This window comes from Peromyscus maniculatus, chromosome 8, assembly GCF_049852395.1.
Source record: "Peromyscus maniculatus bairdii isolate BWxNUB_F1_BW_parent chromosome 8, HU_Pman_BW_mat_3.1, whole genome shotgun sequence".
Lineage (NCBI taxonomy): Eukaryota > Metazoa > Chordata > Mammalia > Rodentia > Cricetidae > Peromyscus > Peromyscus maniculatus.
In genome coordinates this window covers 865,404-886,389 of record NC_134859.1, presented here as the reverse complement: position 1 = coordinate 886,389, position 20,986 = coordinate 865,404, and the positions used below count along the sequence as shown (strand labels likewise).

The window sequence follows — 20,986 nt, the reverse complement described above, 5'->3', positions numbered from 1 at the left end:
CCATTATCATCCATCAGCCATTCCCACTCACCCTTGGTAACCCACATGCTTAGTCTGTATCTGTGTTCACTGGCTCTGGGTATTTCACACAGGTAGACACACAGCACTTTCTCTCATGCCTGGCTTCTTTCATGTTTGGGAGGGTTATCTGATTTGTACTATATATTACTACTTTATCCTGTTCACAACCAAGTAATACTTCATTATATAATAGACGACATTTTATTCATCCATGGATGGAAATTTGGGTTGTTTCTACCTTTGGGCTACTGTGAATTGTACTGCTGTAGATTTTCACAGAGAAGTTTTTATTTGAGTACTTATTTTCAGCTTTTGAAATAATACCTGAAAGTCAGTACCTCCATAATATTATCTCTGCCTCCACACTTCTCTATGGCTGAGACAGGGATCTGTTTACTGTACACCTCACCTGCAGAGCTGCCCTGGACAGTGGTACAAATTTCACACTGTCTAACTATAAGGGGAGATTGTTGGAGATTTGTATGTTCATGAAAACAACTGGCTTGCAGATTGAAGAAAAGCATCTTGAGAAAGAGGTGTCTTTTTCTAATTCTGCAAAGGCTTCATATTCTCTCTGGCTCCCTTTGACCAAAGATTTTATCTATTGTAGCAACTAACCTTCCCATGATCATTATTTAACCTGTTAGATTTTCAGTACATTTGGAAGAACGTATATGGCATACAGTGTTGTTCTTATTTTCTTTCTCAAGTTGGTAAAAACAAACAAACAAAGGACTGTGTAGCATTATATTTACATTCACCTCAAAGAGGAAGGAAAGAAAATATCCATCACCTGATGAATGGATTTAAAAAATGTGGTATATTCACTCAATGAGCTATTATTCATCCATGGAAAGGAAAAGGGCTGACACCTGCTACAGTAGTTGTGAATCTTAAAAAGGCTACACCAAGCAAAAAAAGCTGGTCCCAGAATGTGACTAATCAAAAGTTTCCATTCACCTTACTTGTCCATAACAGGCAAACTTGACTAATTGCCTGGGGCTGGGTGAGAATGTGGAGTGACCTCAATGAGTACAAGATTTGGAGGGAGGATAACAAATTTTAATGAAGTTACATTGACAGCTCCATATCCTGTAACAACTCACTAATGACTTGTGACTTGCATATTTATTTATCTATTTGGTTTTTCGAGACAGAGTTTCTCTGTGTGTATGCCTGGCTATCTTGGAACTCACTATGTAGACCAGGCTGACCTCAAATTCACAGAGATCCACCTGCCTCTGTCCCCAAAGTGCTAGGATTAAAGGTGCACACCACCACAGCCCCGTGTGACTTGCATATTTAAAATTGATTTACGTATGCTAGGTACATTTTATCAGAATAAAGCTTTTAAAAAACACAATTAATTTTTTACTCCCTCATTTTTTTTTTATTTTTGAGACAGTTATGTAGCCCAGGCAGACCTCAAACTCACAATCTTCCTGCTTTTACATCCTGGGAGCTGGGATTTCTGGCACTACCACTACACTTGACTTATACCACGTCTAAGTTCTGCTGTATACCAGGCCCTGGAAACACAAGCCAACAAGAGCCACTGTTCCTTGCTTCTACATAGTTGATGGCGCTGATGGCACAGTGTAGGAGTTGTGGTGGTTTAATGGAAATGGCTCCCATAAACTCAAATATTTGAATGTTTAATCACCAGTTAGTAGAACTGTTTGGGAAGGATTAGGAGGTATGACCTTTTTTGAGTGGGTATGGCCTGACTGGAGGAGTTGTGGCCTGATTGGAGGAGGTGTAGTTTTGTTGGAGGAGGTGTATTGGGAGGGGCGATTTGAGGTTTCAAAAGCCCATACCAGGGTGAGTGTCTCTCTGTGCCTGCAGATAGGGATGTAAAACTCCCAGCTACTGCTCCAGCACCATGCCTATCTGCTTCCCACCATGATGATCATGGACTAAACTATAAGCAAGGTCCCAGTCAAATGCTTTTTTTTTTTTTTTTTTTTTTTTGGTTTTTCGAGACAGGGTTTCTCTGTGTAGCTTTGCGCCTTTCCTGGAGCTCACTTGGTAGCCCAGGCTGGCCTCAAACTCACAGAGATCCGCCTGGCTCTGCCTCCCGAGTGCTGGGATTAAAGGCGTGCCCCACCAACGCCCGGCCCAAATGCTTTGTTTTATAAGAGTTGTTGCAGTCAGAACACTGACTTAGAGAGGAGCCAAATGGGCAAAGAAATGATTGAGGGCTGTAGTCACACTTATAACCAGGACATTTACCAGTGCACAGACCTCAGGATACCTCTGTGGCTTCCCAGAATGACAAGAAGCCTTCCAGGCTGTGTTCATAACTGAACTATGTCAAGGATATGTGTGCAGGAGGGAGGGGGGTCAGGTAGGGGTGGGCATAGTATCCCTGGCCTGACCAAAGCAGTTCCCATGAACAATGACAGCCCTGCTGTGACTCAGCTTCTAGCTGAAGGCTCTGGGTCCTGGGACCTCACCCCCATCACTAATCTGCCCAGGTCTACTCTTCCTACCTGGCCTGGGGGCTTGTCTTTGGATGTCTGAGTCTTGGGATGTGCTTGTGGGGAGTGGGATAATAGGCCTGGGATCACCCCCACTGAGGCAGGCATAGCAGGCCAGGACTCCCTGGAGGTGGCCAGCAATCCAGAGTCTTACAGACTGGCTATTTCAGTTGATCCCCAGCTGGAGTTCTTGTTGACTGGCTGCTGAGGCTGAGGCGTGCAGGCTATCCATAAAAGGAGAAAGCCGAGTGGAGCTGGGAAAGCATCCCAGGCTCCATGCCTCTCTTCCTTCTTCTTGTACCAGCCAGCTGTAGCTATGAGAGAGGGTGGGGACTGCAAGCCCAAAGAATGTGACTCCCTAGTTCAGATCTCCCAAGAAGTTGGCTTCCAGAAGATTTTTACACACTCTGTGAAGCTAGTACAAACTTGTCATCCTGAGTCTCCTTTGACACCAGGGCAGCTGACAGCTAAGGTTCAGGCATGGCTCAGAGTGATGTTCAGACCACCTGGAGTAGACAACAAAGACACTGAGCCACAGAGATGGATTCTACAGCCTTGACACACCCACCCCACCACCATCCCCGCCGCTCCTGTTGCTGAGGACCTGGCCCCTCCCCTCTTCTGCATTCTCTCTGGCAGACTCAGATAGGTTTGCACTGGGCCCAGGGAAGCATTTTCTTACCCTTAGAACTGGACCATTGAGGGGTACCTGGGACTGGGGACTCTGATGGCCTCTGGGGGCTCAGCTCTTTCTTATCTACCCCCTTCTCCTTCCTCCAGCCCTAGGAGCCTCTCCCACCTCAAGTTAATGGTCACCTCCCAGGAGACATCCACTGTCTCCTAGTTTAGGAGACAGGCCCCAGGGTAGCATCCTTCAGCTTCTGAACCTCCCTTCTCTGCCCTGTGAGACTACTTAACTGATGCCCCTGAACCAGACTGTGTGTGTGGGAGGGCTGTGGCATATGTTAGGCCCTCAGTCAATCCTGCTGAGACAATCAGCTGGGAGACCACATACTTTTTATGCTCCCTGGATGAGAAACATGATTCAACATACCAGTATGGACACCTCAAAGCTACTCCCCTAGGCAAGCCTGCTTCTCCAACTCAGAATTTACTATTTATTCATAAATTTAAGAGTCTTGACTGCCTCCTGTCTCTATAAGAACCCATGGGCACCAAAGATCGGTGGATATTCACATCTCCACTTATATGGGGAAACCTAGTCACTAAGTCTACCCTCACAAATGGGACATATGCCCACACCCAAGAAACTCCAAAGAGTGAGACAGTCCCTTCAGCCACATGAGGCTGTGGCTAAAAGGTGCTGAGACAGTTCCTTACCAGAACCTGATCTTGCTAGCTCTCTGGTGCTGTACTTACCAGCCTCTAGTGAGCAGTGCCTTCTTATCACCTCTAACTCACCCAGGAGGCTAACCTGAGCTACATACTGCATTCAATGTCAACTTGAATTACAGTGAGAGCCTGTCTCAAGAGACCAAGGGTGAACAGAGGTGAGGGAAGGAAGGAAGGATGGAGGGATGGATAGATGGATGGAGGGTGGACAGACGAATGGAGGGGTGGATAGATAAAGTCAACAATTTGTAATTATTTGTTTATGGAACAGCTAAATAGGTGAGGAGCAACTATGCCCAGAGACTCAATCAACTAGAGGCACTGTACCCCACTGCACTAGCCAGTCCAGACTAGGCAGAACTGAGCATAGTCACAAACCTTCCTGGAAGCAGAGACACAACTGCTTCCTGTCTTGGAGACATGTTTGTAGGGTACCAACTTTGAGTCAAACAGCCTGACACTAGGCACTCCCCATCTAGTGGCCTCTGTGCTGCACAGCTGTTTCTTCATGGGGAAAACAGATCCAAACCCAGACTTTTCAGGAGCACAAAAAGCTACTCTATGAGACTAGATTGAGAAAGCCTTGAAGCTACCCATCACACAGCTCAGAGCCGTGAGTGCTGTATTGACTTGTCATTAGCACAATTGTACATGCTTATATGTACACACATGTATGTGGAGGCCAGAGTTGAACCTCAGGTGCTGGCTCTCTCAGGGTCTCTCACAAATCCTCCCAAGGAGCTCACTGATCAGGCTAGGCACAAATCCTCCTGTTTGCACGTCTCTAGCTCTGGTATTATAAGCTCTCACACTCAACTTTTTCACATTGTGTTCTCACTTTGCACAGGTCCCTACTTTACCAACTGAGCTACCTCCCAGTCCCCTATTTTCATCATTGAAAACAGATGTCTGTAATTCTAGACCTTGAGAGGCTATGTAGGGCAAGGGGATTTCACATTCCAGGTCATTCTGGGCTACATAGTGTGACTCTGTCATGAATGCATGTATGAGTGGGTGAATGAATGAAGAATGACTGAAGCTAGCAACCCAGAGCAGTGTCTATGGACAGTAATGACTCTGAATCAGGAGGTTAGAGTAACATGGCCATGGTTAACCCCTTTCTTTAATTAGAAGATGCCAAAACTGGAACATTTGTGTCTCCCCGCAAATCTCCACCTTAAGGTGAAGTGGGGCCCTTGGAGGTGATAGGTCACCGATGGGATTGGTGTCTTTATAAAAACAAAAACAAAACAAAAAAAATCAAGGGAGTTTATTTCCCCTTGGACACAGCAGCAGGGACACCATCTTTGAACAAGAAATAGGCCTTCACCAGACTGAACAGGAAATGGGCCCTTGCCAGATCCTGTAATGTGCCTTCATCTGGGCTTCCAGTTTCCAGAACTTCAGGGAGTAAATTTCTGTTGTTTATAATGGCATTTTGTTATAGTAGACTGGACAGATTAAGACCTAAAACCCCAAATGGGCGTGCTCGTATATGTCTATAATCCTAGCAAGAGGCTGAGGAAGGAGCCTGAGGCAGATGATGATTGCCATGAAAGTCTTATAGCTAGACTGTGTCTTGAAAATAAAAATAGGTCTGGAGAGATGGCTCGATGGTTAAGTGCACTGGTTGCTCTTGCAGAGAAACTGGGTTCAGTTCCCAGCACATGGAGGCTTACAACTCTCTGTAATTCCAGTTCCAGGGATCTGGTGCCTTTTTCTGGATTTAGTGAATACCAGGCATGCAATATGGTGCACAGATAAACCCTCAGGTAAAATACCTATACACATTTAAAAAAATCTTTAAAACCAAAGCAAAAACAAATAGCAACAAAGACCTATGGCCTATTCTAGTCCCTTTGCCTCTGGGCCCAGTTTTCTCTTTGACACATCATCTGCATGACCTTGAAGAAAGAAAAGTCACCAGGTTTCACTCTCAATTTTAAGGCAAATCTTTTGTCATGTGAAACCCCCTAAAAATTATCAAATGCAGAGGCTCCTATCAGCTCTCCAGGCCCAGGTTTGATAGTGTCTGTTCTCTTCTCCCCTCATCTACAGACCAGCCTGTGGGGATCAGGTAGGCATGGGCCAGTTCCCCTAAGGCATACCAACCATAGAACAGAAAGACCTGCTTCCTGCCCACTGCCCAGCCTTAGCTTAGGCGTGGAGAGGGCTAAGCTAAGAGTCCCAGCTGCTTTCTTTTTCATCACTGACAGGGTCCTCTTGGTGCTGATGAGGTGAGAACAAGGCACTTGTGATGACACAAAGCCAGCTTCCCACCTCCTAAGGCCTCTACCATCAGGTTAGAGTTAAATCTTATCTGCCTTTCACACCTCCCCTACTGTTCACCCCAGGGACCCTGGTGATGACCCACAGGGTCCTATCAGAAGACTTAGTGCACCATCTCACACTCTGCCTGTAATTTGCTGAGTCCAACTCTGGTTCCCAAGTGTTCAGCCTTCAACACCCAAATAAGAAGCAAGACCCACAGGGACAAAAGGCCTTTCCTGGGCGGGGGGTCAAGGACAGCTCAGTTCCACTATTGGATCAGGCAAACTCTAGGGGTACTAGGGGTCACAGGCAACAAGTTCAAAACAGTCTGACACTATCTGATCTTTGGAAAATTCTTCACTTCTCTGAATCTCAATTCTTATCTCTAAAAGGGGGTTGACAATAGTGTTGGATGACCAATAAGCCATGCATGTATGGTCAGGGGACATGTACAGACACAGACACACACACTTACACACTCATGTATGCATATACACACACAAGGGAAAATTTGCTGTTTCCTCAAGATCAGCAAGGTATATGTCACTTTAAATTTTAATTTTGCTTTTATTTAGGGTAAAATTATGGTACATGGACCATAATATTTCAGGACTGAATTTTAAAGCTCCTAAGTGAGTCCTGTCTGCCTCCAGGTTTCTGATAAAAGATTGAGAAGACTCCTTGCATATAAAAAGCAGGAAACAACCATTCCCATTGAGCTGGGATGTAGTTCAGGGACAGAATGCTGGACTAGCATGCACAAGACCCAGGTTTGAAGCCCAATATTGGAAAGGAAAAAAGAGAAGCCCACAGAAACAACAACAAATGTTAGAATCCAGACCAGACAGCTGCCTAGGCCACAACAGAGCTGCCCTACTGAGGGAACTGAATGACTTTCTAGCTACCAGATTTCAGATGCCTGGATTTCTTACTTTGGAGCGGTTAAGAACATTGGCTGCTCTTCCAGAGGTCCTGAGTGCAATTCCCAGCAACCACATGGTGGCTCACAACCATCCATAATAAGATCTGTTTCTGGTACCCTCTTCTGGCCTGCAGGCAGACATATAGGCAGAACACTGTATACATGATAAATAAATAAATCTTTAAAAAAAAAACTCTAAAAAAATATAAAGTAAAGTCCTTGAAAAGGGAGTAAAGTAATATTTTAAAAAGCCATGTAAAAATGGAAAATACACAGAGAATCTGGATATTGTATGTTATTGTGTTGTCTTTGAATTGTTTGGCAGCTGAGGAAGGAGCAACAGCTGCTAAGAGACATTTGATTATAAATGTTGCTGTATTAATCCAACCTATATATTTTGAAAATGCCTTGACTTCAAAATTTAAGTCAAAAGATACATTATTTTGGAGAAGAGGTTATGCTTTTGTTTCCACAGGAAATGAGAGGCTTCAGATTCATTTTGGATTAAGAAAAATCAGGTTTGATCAAGGAAGACCCCCTGAAAAATCTGTCATGGGAACAAATGGCGCAGATGATCCAACACTTCAGAGTGCCTCTGATGAAGTTTTCTCTGAGTTATGCATCCAGAACAGTTTCAAGGCTGCTGGCTGAGATAATCCAGCCTCACAGAATTCTCCAGTCAGGACTTGACCATAATCTTGAATTTTCTCAGGGTCCCCCCAAAGAGTACCAGTACTCCCAATCAACAGGAAGTAGTCTAGAGAATTATGCCCACATTCCCCCCCCCCAAAATGGGTTATGGATATTTATTATTGTTTAAAGGGAGTTTGTTACAAGTTGTTATAGATAATGGTCAGGAAAAATGCTAAACAAAGGGGATTAGATTCAAGGATCTTGTTCTGAAAAGAAAAAGGGGGATATAGAAATGATAGGATAAAGGTAACTTATTGAATCTACTTTAATACAAAAACCAATTATTCTTACATTGGCATGAATTTTAGTTTATTGATATGAATTTAAAGTTAATTTTGTTATTTGCATATTTCTACTTTGTTTAAGATATTATGTTTGGGCTAGAGAGATGGCTCAGAGGTTAAGAGCACTGCTTGTTCTTTCAAAGGTCCTGAGTTCAATTCCCAGCAACCACATGGTGGCTCACAACTATCTGTAATGAGATGTGGTGCCCTCTTCTGGCCTGCAGGGATGTGTGCAGGCGGAACACTGTATACATAATAAATAAAAATCTTTAAAAATAAAAAAAAAAAAGATATTATGTTTATGCAACTCACTTAAAAATGTAATGTATCATTAAGAAATACAGATTAATAGTCATCTATAATTGTCAAACTTATAGTCATGTTAGGTTTTCTAGGTATGCAAAGATATATTTTAGATAGATAGGTAATCTTCAAACACTTCAAAGACCTATGGAATATGGCATTTAAAATATTTTAATAACCTAAGGCTTTTCATGACAGTGAGACATGTCTACTCCTGGAAGCACAAATCTACTTCAGAGAAGATGATGGGCATTGAAGAAACTCCATGTGGAGTTTACTTCTTTGTAGCAAAAGTTAGCCACTGGGCAAGAAACCGCCCTTACCTCTACTGCTGACAGTATGCTGTCCATATTGGACAAGCAGGATACAAAAAAAGTGACTGCCAAACTTTGCCAAGACAAGAAAGGACAGTCCTTCAAAAATCCTGCTTCAAAGAAAAGTCTGTCACATATGCTGGACCTGTAGGCCGAAGATGATGCCCCAGTGTTGCAGAGGAACCTTGGGTGGCTGTCCAGGCAGCTTGAGGTCCTTGTCATTAGGTAACATTTCACCCTTCTGGGGTCTTTGATGGAGTTGAAGACTAAATAGTTATAATTATAGTTTTCCTTAGTTATAATAGAAAGTAAATAAAGTACAAAACTTTAGACTCTATCTTCTGGGGCTGGAATTACAGAAGGCCTGCCATGCCCCCTGACATTCACTTTGGTCCCTTTAGCTGCATAGCAAGCACTTTAACTGCTGTAAGCCATCTCCTTAGTGTCCCCTAAACTCTATTTTTAATGTTTATTCCATTTGCTCTTCCCTCTTAAGGAGCTTGGCTTCCTTTGAGGAAGGAGTATCATGAACTACAGCATCTGGGCTCTCACCAGTCCCCAACAGCCCTTCTACACTTCCTCTGCTCATATCCAAAGAAAAAAGAAAAGAAAAACCCACTCTAATAGTCACTTGACAGATACTGAGTGGCTACCACACACCAGGCATCAGCAAATGAACTGTTATTATGACAGTCACTGTGCTAACTCAGAACAGAACTCATGGGTCTCAGAAGTTTCTGGTCCCTCAGAAACTTAGTGGCCATATACCAAATGCGCAGTGCTTATGTGTTAACCAGGTGACCCCAGCCTGACCCTGGAGGCACTGAGGTGGTAGCTGGGGCTATAGGGCTTCACTTCTGCCATTAGTAAGTAAAGAAAGTGTCAGCCAGCCGGGCGGTGGTGGCGCACGCCTTTAATCCCAGCACTCGGGAGGCAGAGGCAGGCGGATCTCTGTGAGTTTGAGGCCAGCCTGGGCTACCAAGTGAGTCCCAGGAAAGGCGCAAAGCTACACAGAGAAACCCTGTCTCGAAAAAAACCAAAAAAAAAAAAAAAAACCAAAAAAAAAAAAAAAAAAAAAAAGTGTCAGCCAGCTGACTGATGCCACAAGACAGCAGGTTCATGGGGGGAGGGGAGGTCATACTGGAGCCACACCATCCTCTACCAACATCCCACATTGGTGAAAGAGACATTAAGTGCATGAATAGAACATTGGAGCCTGTCCTGGAACTCACTCTGAAGACCAGGCTGGCCTTGAACTCACAGAGATCTGCCTGCTTCTGCCTTCCAAGTGCTGGGATTAAAGGCGTGTGCCATCACTATCCAGCAAAAACTTTCCTTTTTTAATTAGACAAAAAGGGGGAAATGCTGTGGCATAATCCTCTTGTACACTGTAAAGATTTGCCACTTGAACTGGTTTAATTAAATGATTGGTCAGTAGCCAGGCAGGAAGTATAGGTGGGAAACCAAACTAAAGATGATGGGAACACGAAGAGAGGAGTCAGAAGTCACCAGCCAGATGCAGAGGAAGCAAGATGAGAATGTCATACTGAGAAATGGTACCAAGCCATGTGACTAAACATAGATAAGAATTATGGGTTAATTTAAGTGTAAGAGCTAGTTAGTAATAAACCTGAGCTACCAGCAGATCATTTATAAGTAATATTAAGCCCCCAAGTCAATTATTTGGGAGTTGCTGTTGGGGCAGAAACTTCTGCTTACAGAGGCTAACACATTTTAGAAGAAGAATTTGGGGCAGGGCTTGTGATTCAGTACCTAGAAAAATCAGACTTGGGGTGGAGGAAAAGGTTAAGTACTAACTCCAGGGAAAAGAATAAATCACAAAGAAAAAATAAATCATGGGACAGTGCAGACCTGAGCATTGAAGATCATTACAGAACCTCAGTAACATAACTGCTACATAGTGTCTATCTAATCCTAATAAGTTCAGACCTGAAGGCTGAGTGCACTGAAATGAAGGCAAGCAAGCTGTAGTAGAGTCCATGAGATAAGGCAAGGCCGTTGGGATGAAACGACAGGTACAGCTCTAAGGATGGACGAGTTAGATCCTGATCTCTCACAGCCAAGAGTCAAAAGGTGATGAAAAATGGGTGCCGTGCTGGCAATATAGTTATTATTTAAAGACAGATATAAATACCTGTGGAGAAGGGGCAGGGCTAATGTCCTTCACCAGATTTGAGGAATTGTTTGATGCTAAATCATCAACCTGTATGTTTTTAATGAAAACAGAAACTGATTTTTAAAAAGATAGTAAGAAATCCCTATATGTACAAACACAGAACATTCCAGTAAAATGTATACTAGACAAGGGTATATGTGATTCTTTACAGGGAAAATAGTGGGGTGAAATTCAGCATGTGTGCTCTTACACACACACACACACACACACACAAACAAAATCAACAACAACAAAAAATATCCCAAGAATGTCTAAAAAACTGGAATCCATAACTGTCTCTATAGAGGTGAGCTAAGAGTCAAAGCTGGGTGGCCTTCTGAACTTAGACATACTATCTTTCCCCAAACAAACCAACAGGCACAGGGAAATAAAAAAATGGAATATGATCTCATTTGCATATGCACATACATAAGATAAGTATTTTCCTGTGTGTATGAATGCTTGTTTGAAGATGGGCACACACGTGTGTGTGTATGTACACATGAGTGGAGGCCTGAGGTTAATGCCAGGAATCTTATCATTCTTCCACCTTTTTCATTGAGGCTAGGTTGCTCAGTCAAACCTAGCTTCATTGATATGGCTAGTCTTCCCTGAAGATTCAGAAAGAGATTTAGCTGATCCATCCTCTATCAACATGACATCCCACATTGGTGAAAGAGACATTAAGTGTATGAATAGAATTCTTCCCAAGCTTATGATTTTCTCCATGATATTTGTTAAAGATTCTTTTAAATTCTTTTGTGGACCAGGGAAATGACTCAGTGGGTAAAGCTGCTTGCTACACAAGCCTGCTGACCTGAGTTCAATCCCCAGAACCCATAGTGGAGGGAAAGAACAGTTGTTCTCTCACCTACACATGTGTGCTGTGGTATGCTCACACATACACACAAACACAACACTAAATTTAAAAAATATAAGTTCTATGGATGATAGTTCAGATATGGCCAAAATGAACGACTGTTACTAATCAATTAACTGTGAGTATGTATTGGGGTGTGGCACTGAAGACTGAACCCAGACCTTACCTTACCAGTGCCAGGCTAGTACTCTTAGCACTGAGCTACACCTCCAGCCCACTTTTCACTTTTCATTTGAGACAGGACCTCACTAAGTTGCCCAACTGGCCTTAAAAGTTCTCTGTAGCCTAGACAGGCCCTGAACTTATGATCCTCCTGCCTCAGCCTTCCAAATAATTGAGATTACAGGCCTGTGTCACCAGGCCCAGTACTTTAAAGATTTATTTTATTTTTAATTTATGTGTATATTTATGTAGGTTTGTGCATCTGAGTATAGGTGTATGGTGATAATTTATTTGTACTGAAATGTGATTTTATTTGTATGTTAATAAATAAAGTTGCCTGGGGGTCAGAGCTAATAGCAAGCCATAGCAGAGCTGGGTGTTGGTGGCACACGCCTTTAATCCCAGCTCTTGGGAGGCAGAGCTAGGCAGATCTCTGTGTGTTCAAGGATACGGCCAGCATGGAGACACACGCCTTTGATCTCAATACCAACCATGGAAGACCTGGAGGTCTGTACAGACAGGCAGTGACGAGGAGGTCATGTGGTTGGGTTTACAACCAATGAGAAGGCAGAACAGAAAGTCAGTAAAAAGACACACACACAGGAAGTAGGTCTCTTGGCTGAAGAGGATAGCTGCAGCAGTGAAGGGTAAGGCTCTTAGCTCTGACCTCTTGTTTTTGTTTTTGTTTTTTTTTTTTTGGTTTTTCGAGACAGGGTTTCTCTGTGTAGCTTTGCGCCTTTCCTGGAACTCACTTGGTAGCCCAGGCTGGCCTCGAACTCACAGAGATCTGCCTGGCTCTGCCTCCCGAGTGCTGGGATTAAAGGTGTGCGCCACCACTGCCCGGCGTAGCTCTGACCTCTTGGGCTTTTATCTTTGCATTGGCTCTGTGTTCTTATTTACTAAGATGGTTACTTCTACATTGGTGTCCATGGAGGCCAGAAGAGAGCGTCAGATCCCCTGATTGTGAGCTGTGTGACATGGATACGAGGAGCTGAACTTGGATCCTCACCAAGAGCAGCAAGTGCTCAAAAGTAATGAACAATTTCTTCAGGCCCCACTTTAATGAATTTTTTAAAATTGCAGAGTACTATAATAATGTTTCCCTCCATCAGTACCCGATTCTCCTCTACTAATTAATTTTTATTTCTTCTATTATTCAAAGAAAACATGTTTCATGGACCTCCCTAAACCCCAGAAAAGAGTCAGATGTGATCTCAACCAGTCATGAATAATCCAGTGCCTTTTGCCAGGCAGAAGGGCTGGCATGCACATAAGGCCCTCCTTATTATGGGAGGGAGGAGGAGATTTGGAGTAAGACAGTGATTAAAGCTAGCACTGAGATACACAGACAAACAGATCTCTGGAGCTCACTGACCAGCCAACCTACCCTAAATGGTGAGTCCCAGGCCTGTCTCAAAGGAAACCTGGGTGGCACCTGAGGGATGTCACTCAAAGTTGTCCTCTGGCCTGCCTACACACACACACACACACACACACACACACACACACACACACACACACACACACACACACACGTGCAACTGTCCTCTTCTTTCATGCTTTGGATATCTGGGGGACCACATGGCAACCATTGCTCCTTGACAAACTTCCAGCTTTTGACTTTGCAGATCACAATTCTCCAGCACCCTTTTACTTTCATTTTTAATAATTCTCACTGCTTTATGCCTCTTCCTTTGGGAAATTTTGTGCAAGCTTTGAAGGATGAAAATGTACAAAATGGCAGCCTCTTTAAACAAAATAATTCTTTGGAAAAAATCCCCACCACTGTGGAACCATATAGCATGATGACTCTGCACACAGGAAACCCAAGAACAGAAAAGTTAAATATTTACTAACTGGGCACACCTGACCCCAAGGATGAAAAGCATATAATCCAGATCCAGAGCTTGAGGCCATCAAGGGCAAGAGTTCAGTTAATAAGTGTAGAGGAATCAGAATGGTACAGTATAATGGGGAGAGAGTAGGACATCTGGACCTTCCTTTTGGGGAGCACATGAGGGTAACAGGCCCATCTAGTAAGACTAAGGTACAAAGGATCACATTTGGGGAACAGCTCAGTGCTTATTATGCTACATGGTGCAAACCCTGCATCACGCCCCTTGAGGAATGAAAATTGCTCTTAAAACATAATGGCATGGGCTGGGCATGGTGGCGCATGCCTTTATCCCAGCACTCCAGAGGCAGAGGTAGGCAGGTCTCCATGAGTTCGAGGCCAGGACAGTCAGGGCTACACACAGAGAAACCCTGTCTTGAAAAATCAGTCCACATCCCCTCAAAATTGTAGTGGAGTGTCTGGTCCCCAGAAGAAGTCTTTTTCCCAAGGACAGGCATTTGAATAGGGTACCTCAGAGCCTTGAGGAAAGTTCTGCTTTCTAAAAGCAATCATTCTCGGTAGCTCTGGGAGAAGGAAACTGTGGCCCTTCCATTCATGTAAGAGGATGCCTAGTGGAGTTGAGAACAATAGACATTTAGATTCTTACTGAACTTACCGCTTTTGTCTCAGGAAAAAAAAAGTGCTGTAATACATCGAGTCTGCTTTCAGTCTTGCTGTGGCTCAACTACTGTGCAACTAATAATAAACGAGTAGCCATTCTGATTCACCCTCAGATTGTGTCAGTCTCCTCCTTCCCCTCGCTGACTCCACACCTCTTCTTTGGGACCTGAACCCCACTGGAGTCTACAGATATCATCATATAAAAATGTCATGCCTTGCCGGGCATGACGCTCACACCTTTAATCCCAGCATTCAGGAGGCAGAGGCAGAGGCAGGCAGATCTCTGTGAATATGAGACTAGCCTGGTCTACAAGGCAAGTTCCAGGACAGCCTGTCTCGAAAAACAAAACAAAACAAAACAAAAAAAAAAAAAAAAAAAGTCATGCCTGGATCTATAGCTGCCATCATGTGATCATAAGGAAGAAACCAACAAAATGCCAAAAAAAAAAAAAAAAAAAAGCCTGCATTAGAGCCGCTGAATCAAACAGCCCTGAGACCATCGACCTGCAGCTTCTTATTATGTGATGCATAAACCTGCATGGCTAAGCCACCAAAAGCATGGCCAATGAATGATACGAACACCAGAGCTCTGTACAGTTCACGAAAGAGATGTTTGAGCTGATTTCCAAGTACACTTTCATACAGGGAACCACAAATACAAAAATATAACACAGTTCGAATTCTAACTCCAAAACCTAGTGGGGGTTTCCCCACTTTGGATAGCGTCATCCTGACCCACCTTGCAGGGCTCCCCCCTGCTGGTCTTTGGTGGAATGGCAGGCTCATGTCTGGACAGAGGAAGTTCGTATTAAGCCTGAGGTCTGGCGAACTGTTGGTGGCACTTCTAGGCACACGTGGATTCCTGCTGTCAGGGATTGCCATCAGAGCTCTTCTCAATCCTCAACTCAGACCTGTGCCCCTTTGAGCTGACTGCCCCTGTAGAGGGACGTAAGTGTGCGGGTTCCATGTGGTTCTTACCTGTTCGTTGCACCTGCTTGTGTTAACTGTGGTCTCATAGCTATTAACCTGCACCAGTGTTCTCCATATTGTTGTCCTGTCCATGAATCACTCCTAGCATCCTATATATGAAAGGCTTAGGTCTAGTGTGTTCAGATTTGAGAATATTTGCAGATTCATCATGAGGTAGCCAAGTCTCATATATTAAAGATTTTATTTTTTTAATCATGTGTGTGGAGGGGGTGGTGGTGATGTCCATATGAATGTAGATGCTCATAGATACCAGAAGGATGTTGAATCCCTTAGAGCTAGAGCTACAAGAATTTGTGAGATGCCTGACCTGGTCTTGGGAACCAAACTCAAGTTCTCTGGAAGAGCAGGAAGTGTTCTTAAGTGCCGAGCTGTCTCTGCAGCTCATCTGAAGGCCGTTTCACGTGGTATTTGTTTGCTTGTTTGTAGACAGGATCTCTCTATGTAGTCCTGGATGTCCTGCAGCTCTATATATTGATCAGGATGGCCTGAAAGTCACAGAGCTCTGCCTGCCCTACCTCCCACTGCTGTAACAGTGATCTCTCACACCATTATACCTGACCCATGTGATTTCAAATAACTTTGCTCATAAACAAAATTTCATGGCCTAGAACTTGCACTTCCTAGAATTTGCAATGAAATTATCCCAGATCTTGGAGCATTTTAGATTGTGGATTTTGGAATTAGGGATGTTTGACCTGTAGTGCCTTATGCTTAGAAGGGGCTTTTGTTGATCAAGTACCAAACTTGTTTGGATGTAAGATCTAATAGTTCATTTAACTCTCATGTCAGCCCTAGGAGGTGAGGCACAGACCTCTTTGTTTGGATGGATGCATTGATTGACTGATTAACTTTGAGACAGGATCTCATTTTGTAGCCCTGGCTGACCTCAAACACTGTGTAGCCTAAGACAGTCTTAAACTTTGCCTCCTTAGAAACACTGATTCAAAATAGTGTCAACTGGGTTGAGAATCCCAAACCCAAAAACCCCAAATCTGAAACTTTAGTCCAAACATGAAGTCACAAAGGGAAAATTCCATTTGACAAAGTGTTACTTCATGCACAAATTATTTAAAATATTGTCAAAAATTACTTTGAAACTATATAAAGTAGGGATGAAACATGAATGAATATTGTTGTTTAGACTTGAGTTCCAGCCCCACAAATTCTCATCATGCATATATGAAAATATTCCTAAATCTGGAAAAAAAAAGTTCCAAATCTACAATGGCTCTGGTCCCGAACATTTCAGATAAAGGAATCACAACCTGAATTTGGAGTGTGTGTGCAAAGGTCCTCCACTGGCAAAGCCAGCACAGCAAGGCTCCCAGAAGTGATATAGCGACTATTATCCCCTTTCACATACAAGGAAATTGAGGCTGAGGAGGAGAAGACATATGACCACAACCCCAGGGATGGACACTGGCAGGTGGCAACCCAGGTCTATGCACTTATCCACAGCCTGTCCCCAGCTTCTTCCTCTCTGGCTGCTGGCTGGACCAGCAGCACCCTGTAATAGTCACAGGGATGGCAAAAGCCAGAGAGGGCAATGCCCGTATTTGCTCAAGCCCTGGGTTCCCTACCCCTCCTTGCTGCAGACTGATGTTCCTTTTGCTTTTGTCCTTTTTTAGTCAAGGCATTGCCTGCCAAACTCCACATTCCTGATGGGGACTCAAGCAGGTGGGGGTGGGGACTGAGGCTGAGCCCTGAGGTGGCTCTCAGGCCTGGCAGGCTCACCTTGTAGCATGCTTCTGTAGGCTGTGTCAGCGATGGCATAGATGTGGGGTGGCATCTCATGCCTCTTCTTGCCCTTGTACATGTCCACAATCTTCTCTGAGTAGATGGGTAGGTGCTTGTAGGGGTTGATCACCACACAGAAGAGGCCCGAGTAGGTCTGCAAAAGAGAGCTAGGCTCAGTTCTGGACATTTGGATGGGTGAGAGAGCTCCCACACCCACAATCAGCAGCCTCATGCTGCAGTGGGGAAACTTAGGATCCTCAGCAACTCAGCAGGAGCCTTGTGGTAAAGGAAGAAAAAAGCAAGATTGGATTCCCAGGCCATCTGTGGTTGAGTCTTAACCAGCTCTGGGCTCCCAACCCACCACTCTACCTCACTAAGCCTCAGGAACTTAACTTATATGTCTGTGTGTATGTTATTGTGTGGGGTACACATGCACGTGTGTGCAGACATGTGGAAGCCACAAGTCAACATGGGGCATCTTCTCTAATATTCACCTTTTTATTGTTTAAGATGGTATCTCTCACTGAACCTGGAACTTACCAATTTGATTAGGCTGGTTAACAATAAGACCCAGGGATCCCTGTCTCTGCCTCCCCAGCATCAGGGTGGCAGGAATGTGGCTCACCACACCCAGCTTTTTCCATACGTGCTGGGAACTCAGGTCCTTCTGCTCGAGCAGCAAGCACCTTACCAGCTAAGCCATCTTCCCAGTTCTCCCAAAATTCCTTCTTTATGTATCTCATCTTTATTTTTTAATCGGGCTATGATTAAAATATAGAATGCTACTTAAGAATACCAATGGGCAGTGGTGGAGTGTGCCTTTAATCCCAGCACTTGGGAGGCAGAGGCAGATGGATCTCTGAGTTCAAGGCCAACCTGGTCTACAGACTAAGTTCCAGGAGAGCCAGGGCTACACAGAGAAACTCTGTCTCAAACAATGAAACAAAACAAAGAATATTAATGACAGTGGCTTTTAATTTATAATAAAAACAGTGAAGAAATATCTAACCACAAAAGCCTGTGGAGAAGGGAGTGTGTGTGGACAGTAGGACTGTCCTAACCTTATACAGAAGGGGACAATGTGGTCGATGCTTAGAAGTAATTTAATAATTTAGGGATGTAAATGATGACAAGTGAGAGACACATATTACAAACCAGAAGTGCCACTGAAATATATAGGGTGCTAACCCACAGTAGGGAGGAGGTACATACTACAGCACGTTCAAAGGTGAAAGGGAACAGGCTGAGTGTGTGGCAGTGAGTAGAGTGTTTGCTTAGAATGCAAGGAACCCTGGCTTTTATCCCCAGTGCCACATAAACCACGTGTGGTGGTGCACATCTGTAATTCCAGTACTCAGAGCATCAGGAGTTCAAAGTCATCCTCAACTATAAAGCAATTTTGAGGCCAAACTGGGCTACATGGGATCTTATCTTTAAAAAAGAAAAGATGGTGGTGAAATGACAAGGAATAAATGTGAGAAATAAAATAACAAAAAATCAAAAGCAAGATCATACCTGCTGCTCCTCACAGCTGCAGGATTGGTGAGGAGAAAGGAAGGACTACTGGGGCTATGGTGGCCCCAAAGGCCCAAGCTTAATAACTCCGCAGTGTCTGTCCCTCCCCAAGGCCAGGAGAGAGTGGAACAGTGACAGGAGACTCACACCAACCAAGAAATAAGAGAAGCTCTGAGGAGTGCTGGGGTGACCATGGGAATTCCTGGGGTGCTGGGTCTTGAAGGACAGCGAAGGCAATCCAGATCAGGAGACTGAAGGCTCAGAGGCAGAGAGGGAGGCAGAAAGCAGCATGTGGGCTGCAGCTGGACCAGTCAGAAGGCAGAGGCATCTTTGGAGGTCAGCAGAAGCCAGGACAGTCTCTGGCTAGGTGGGCGATCTTCCTGGTGTCTCCCAGGTCATTCTCTGACCTGAAAAGGCCCCCTGCAGTTACCCCTACACACCGACCTCCTGTTCTGTCCTCTTCAGCCTCAACCTAAAGCTTGGCATGTAGTAGGTACTAAATAATGCTCATAAAAGGACTGCCAAGGGTTAAGTTGAAGCCTCCCCAGGGGTAGAGGCAGCTTGCTTTGCCTGTATGTCCTAGAGAGCTTGAACTGCACACAGCAGGCGTTCAGTGGATGTCTTCTGTGCCATGACTGTGGCCTGTTCCTTCCTATCCCCTTCACACCCAGGCTCCCAAAGAGTAGTGCCAATCATTAAACATCTCAGTGAAAACCAGCCAGGCTCTACCTGTTTTGGATCTCAATCCTGGCCCCCAGGTCACTGGGGCAACACCCCTTTCAGAATGATGTCATTTATGTCTGGGACACCACCACTTTCTCCTGGTCTAAACTCCAGGAAGTAGTTAAGAATACTGGGGACTTGAATTTGAACCCTCACCCTGCTACTTTCTAGCAGGGAGACCCTGGACAAGTCTCAACCTCTCTGAGCTTCAGTCATCTTGATCTGCAAACCAGGAGGACACAGTAGCAATTCTCACAGCTTTGCTCTGAAATGAAATGATGCACATAAAGTATCTAGCATCATGCTTGTATGTAGTAGGTGCTCATTTGGTGTGATTATGCCTGGACGCCTTTAGTTACATGAGACCAGAAAACATGGCACCTTGGAGTCTCCATATACACTGTTCCCACTGCTTGGAATTCTTTTCCCCTGGTCTTTCATTTTCATCTCTGCTTTCAGGGCTCAGCTTCAACATCACCCTTTCAGACCTAGCTGTACACTAGTGTGTTTCCAGTACCCAACACAGGGTAAACACTTATCCAGTAAGTATTTGTTGAATAGAATCTGTAAAAGAAAGTTCTTCTGATTTCATCTCTGAATTAAAAAAAAAGAAAAGAAAAAAAAAAAAGGACATGATCACTCCTAAGTATGGTTGAGGAGGTTTATTATAGATGTGAGGGAGAAAACAGAGGCATCTGGAAGGGTCCAGACTGAACTGGGCCATGAGAGGTGTGGTGGTGGGAAGCAAGAGAGAGGAGCTAGGAGCCAAGAGGCCAAGAGCAAGCCAGGAGACCAAGAAACCAAGACCTCTTTAGGACATGTAGCCAAAATGTCTAGGTCATTTGGGAAGGGCAGCTGGGGGAAGGTCAGCACAGCTCAGGGGCTGGAGAGTTTAGGGTAGGGGGCAGGGCATGCCAGCCAGAATGAATCTTTAACAGGAGATTCTGGGAGAACCTGGGGACAGCAGCTGCCTTGATATATTAAATACACACATCAGCTAGCCATTTGTTTGAGAACTAACTTCCTGCTTGCTTCTACTTCTCCTTTTGAGTCCATATACACAACAAGCACTTACTCCATGCTTCAGGCAGATCTGAGTCTGCTCAGCTGGCAAATCCTCTTAAGGAAATTAGGGTCTCATGCCCAGGATAGTCCCTCTCCTGATGTTTGCTTGAGTTCAGAGGTTTCAGCATCCCCTCCCCTCCCTTGTCCCAGCCAGGCATCTCAAGGCCCAATGCCACCAGCAGGTCCCAGCTGGAGTAGGATCTCCTTTTTGTGACCGTATTAGGAAGCAGGCCTGGCTGTTCCCCATGCTTTATATGGTCAGCTCCACAGCACAGAGCAGGAGCTGCTCCCAAGGCCTTGGCCTCAGGAAGAGAGAAGGATTGGTAGTGATGGGGAAGAAGCTGACTGAAGGACACATGCCAGGGGCAATCTCAGCTTGTCTCACAACCCACTAGGTGTGCACATGGCCTGACCCTGAGCCTCCCCTTCCCTCCAGAAACTAGTCTGAACCCTGCATTTTCTACAAGACTCTCTGTGGCATCCATACTTTCTGAGTATCTATGCTGAAGACAGATACTTCACCAAGAATGTACTTCTGCTGTGGCTGGAAGACCAGTGGCAGCTGAGGAGCCTGTTAGTAGG

At 44.5% G+C, this 20,986-nt stretch overlaps 1 protein-coding gene across 5 annotated transcripts in view; it reads right to left on the bottom strand.

Annotated features, from left to right (window-relative positions):
* The window catches only part of Myh11 (myosin heavy chain 11), a 100,246-nt gene that overhangs the window by 63,106 nt on the left and 16,154 nt on the right, over positions 1 to 20,986 (bottom strand). For all 5 annotated transcript variants that reach the window (XM_076577808.1, XM_006983864.4, XM_076577809.1 and 2 more), the window contains exon 3: positions 17,099 to 17,255. In XM_076577808.1, coding sequence (XP_076433923.1) covers positions 17,099 to 17,255 — 157 coding nt within the window. The remainder of the gene's footprint in view (positions 1 to 17,098; positions 17,256 to 20,986) is intronic.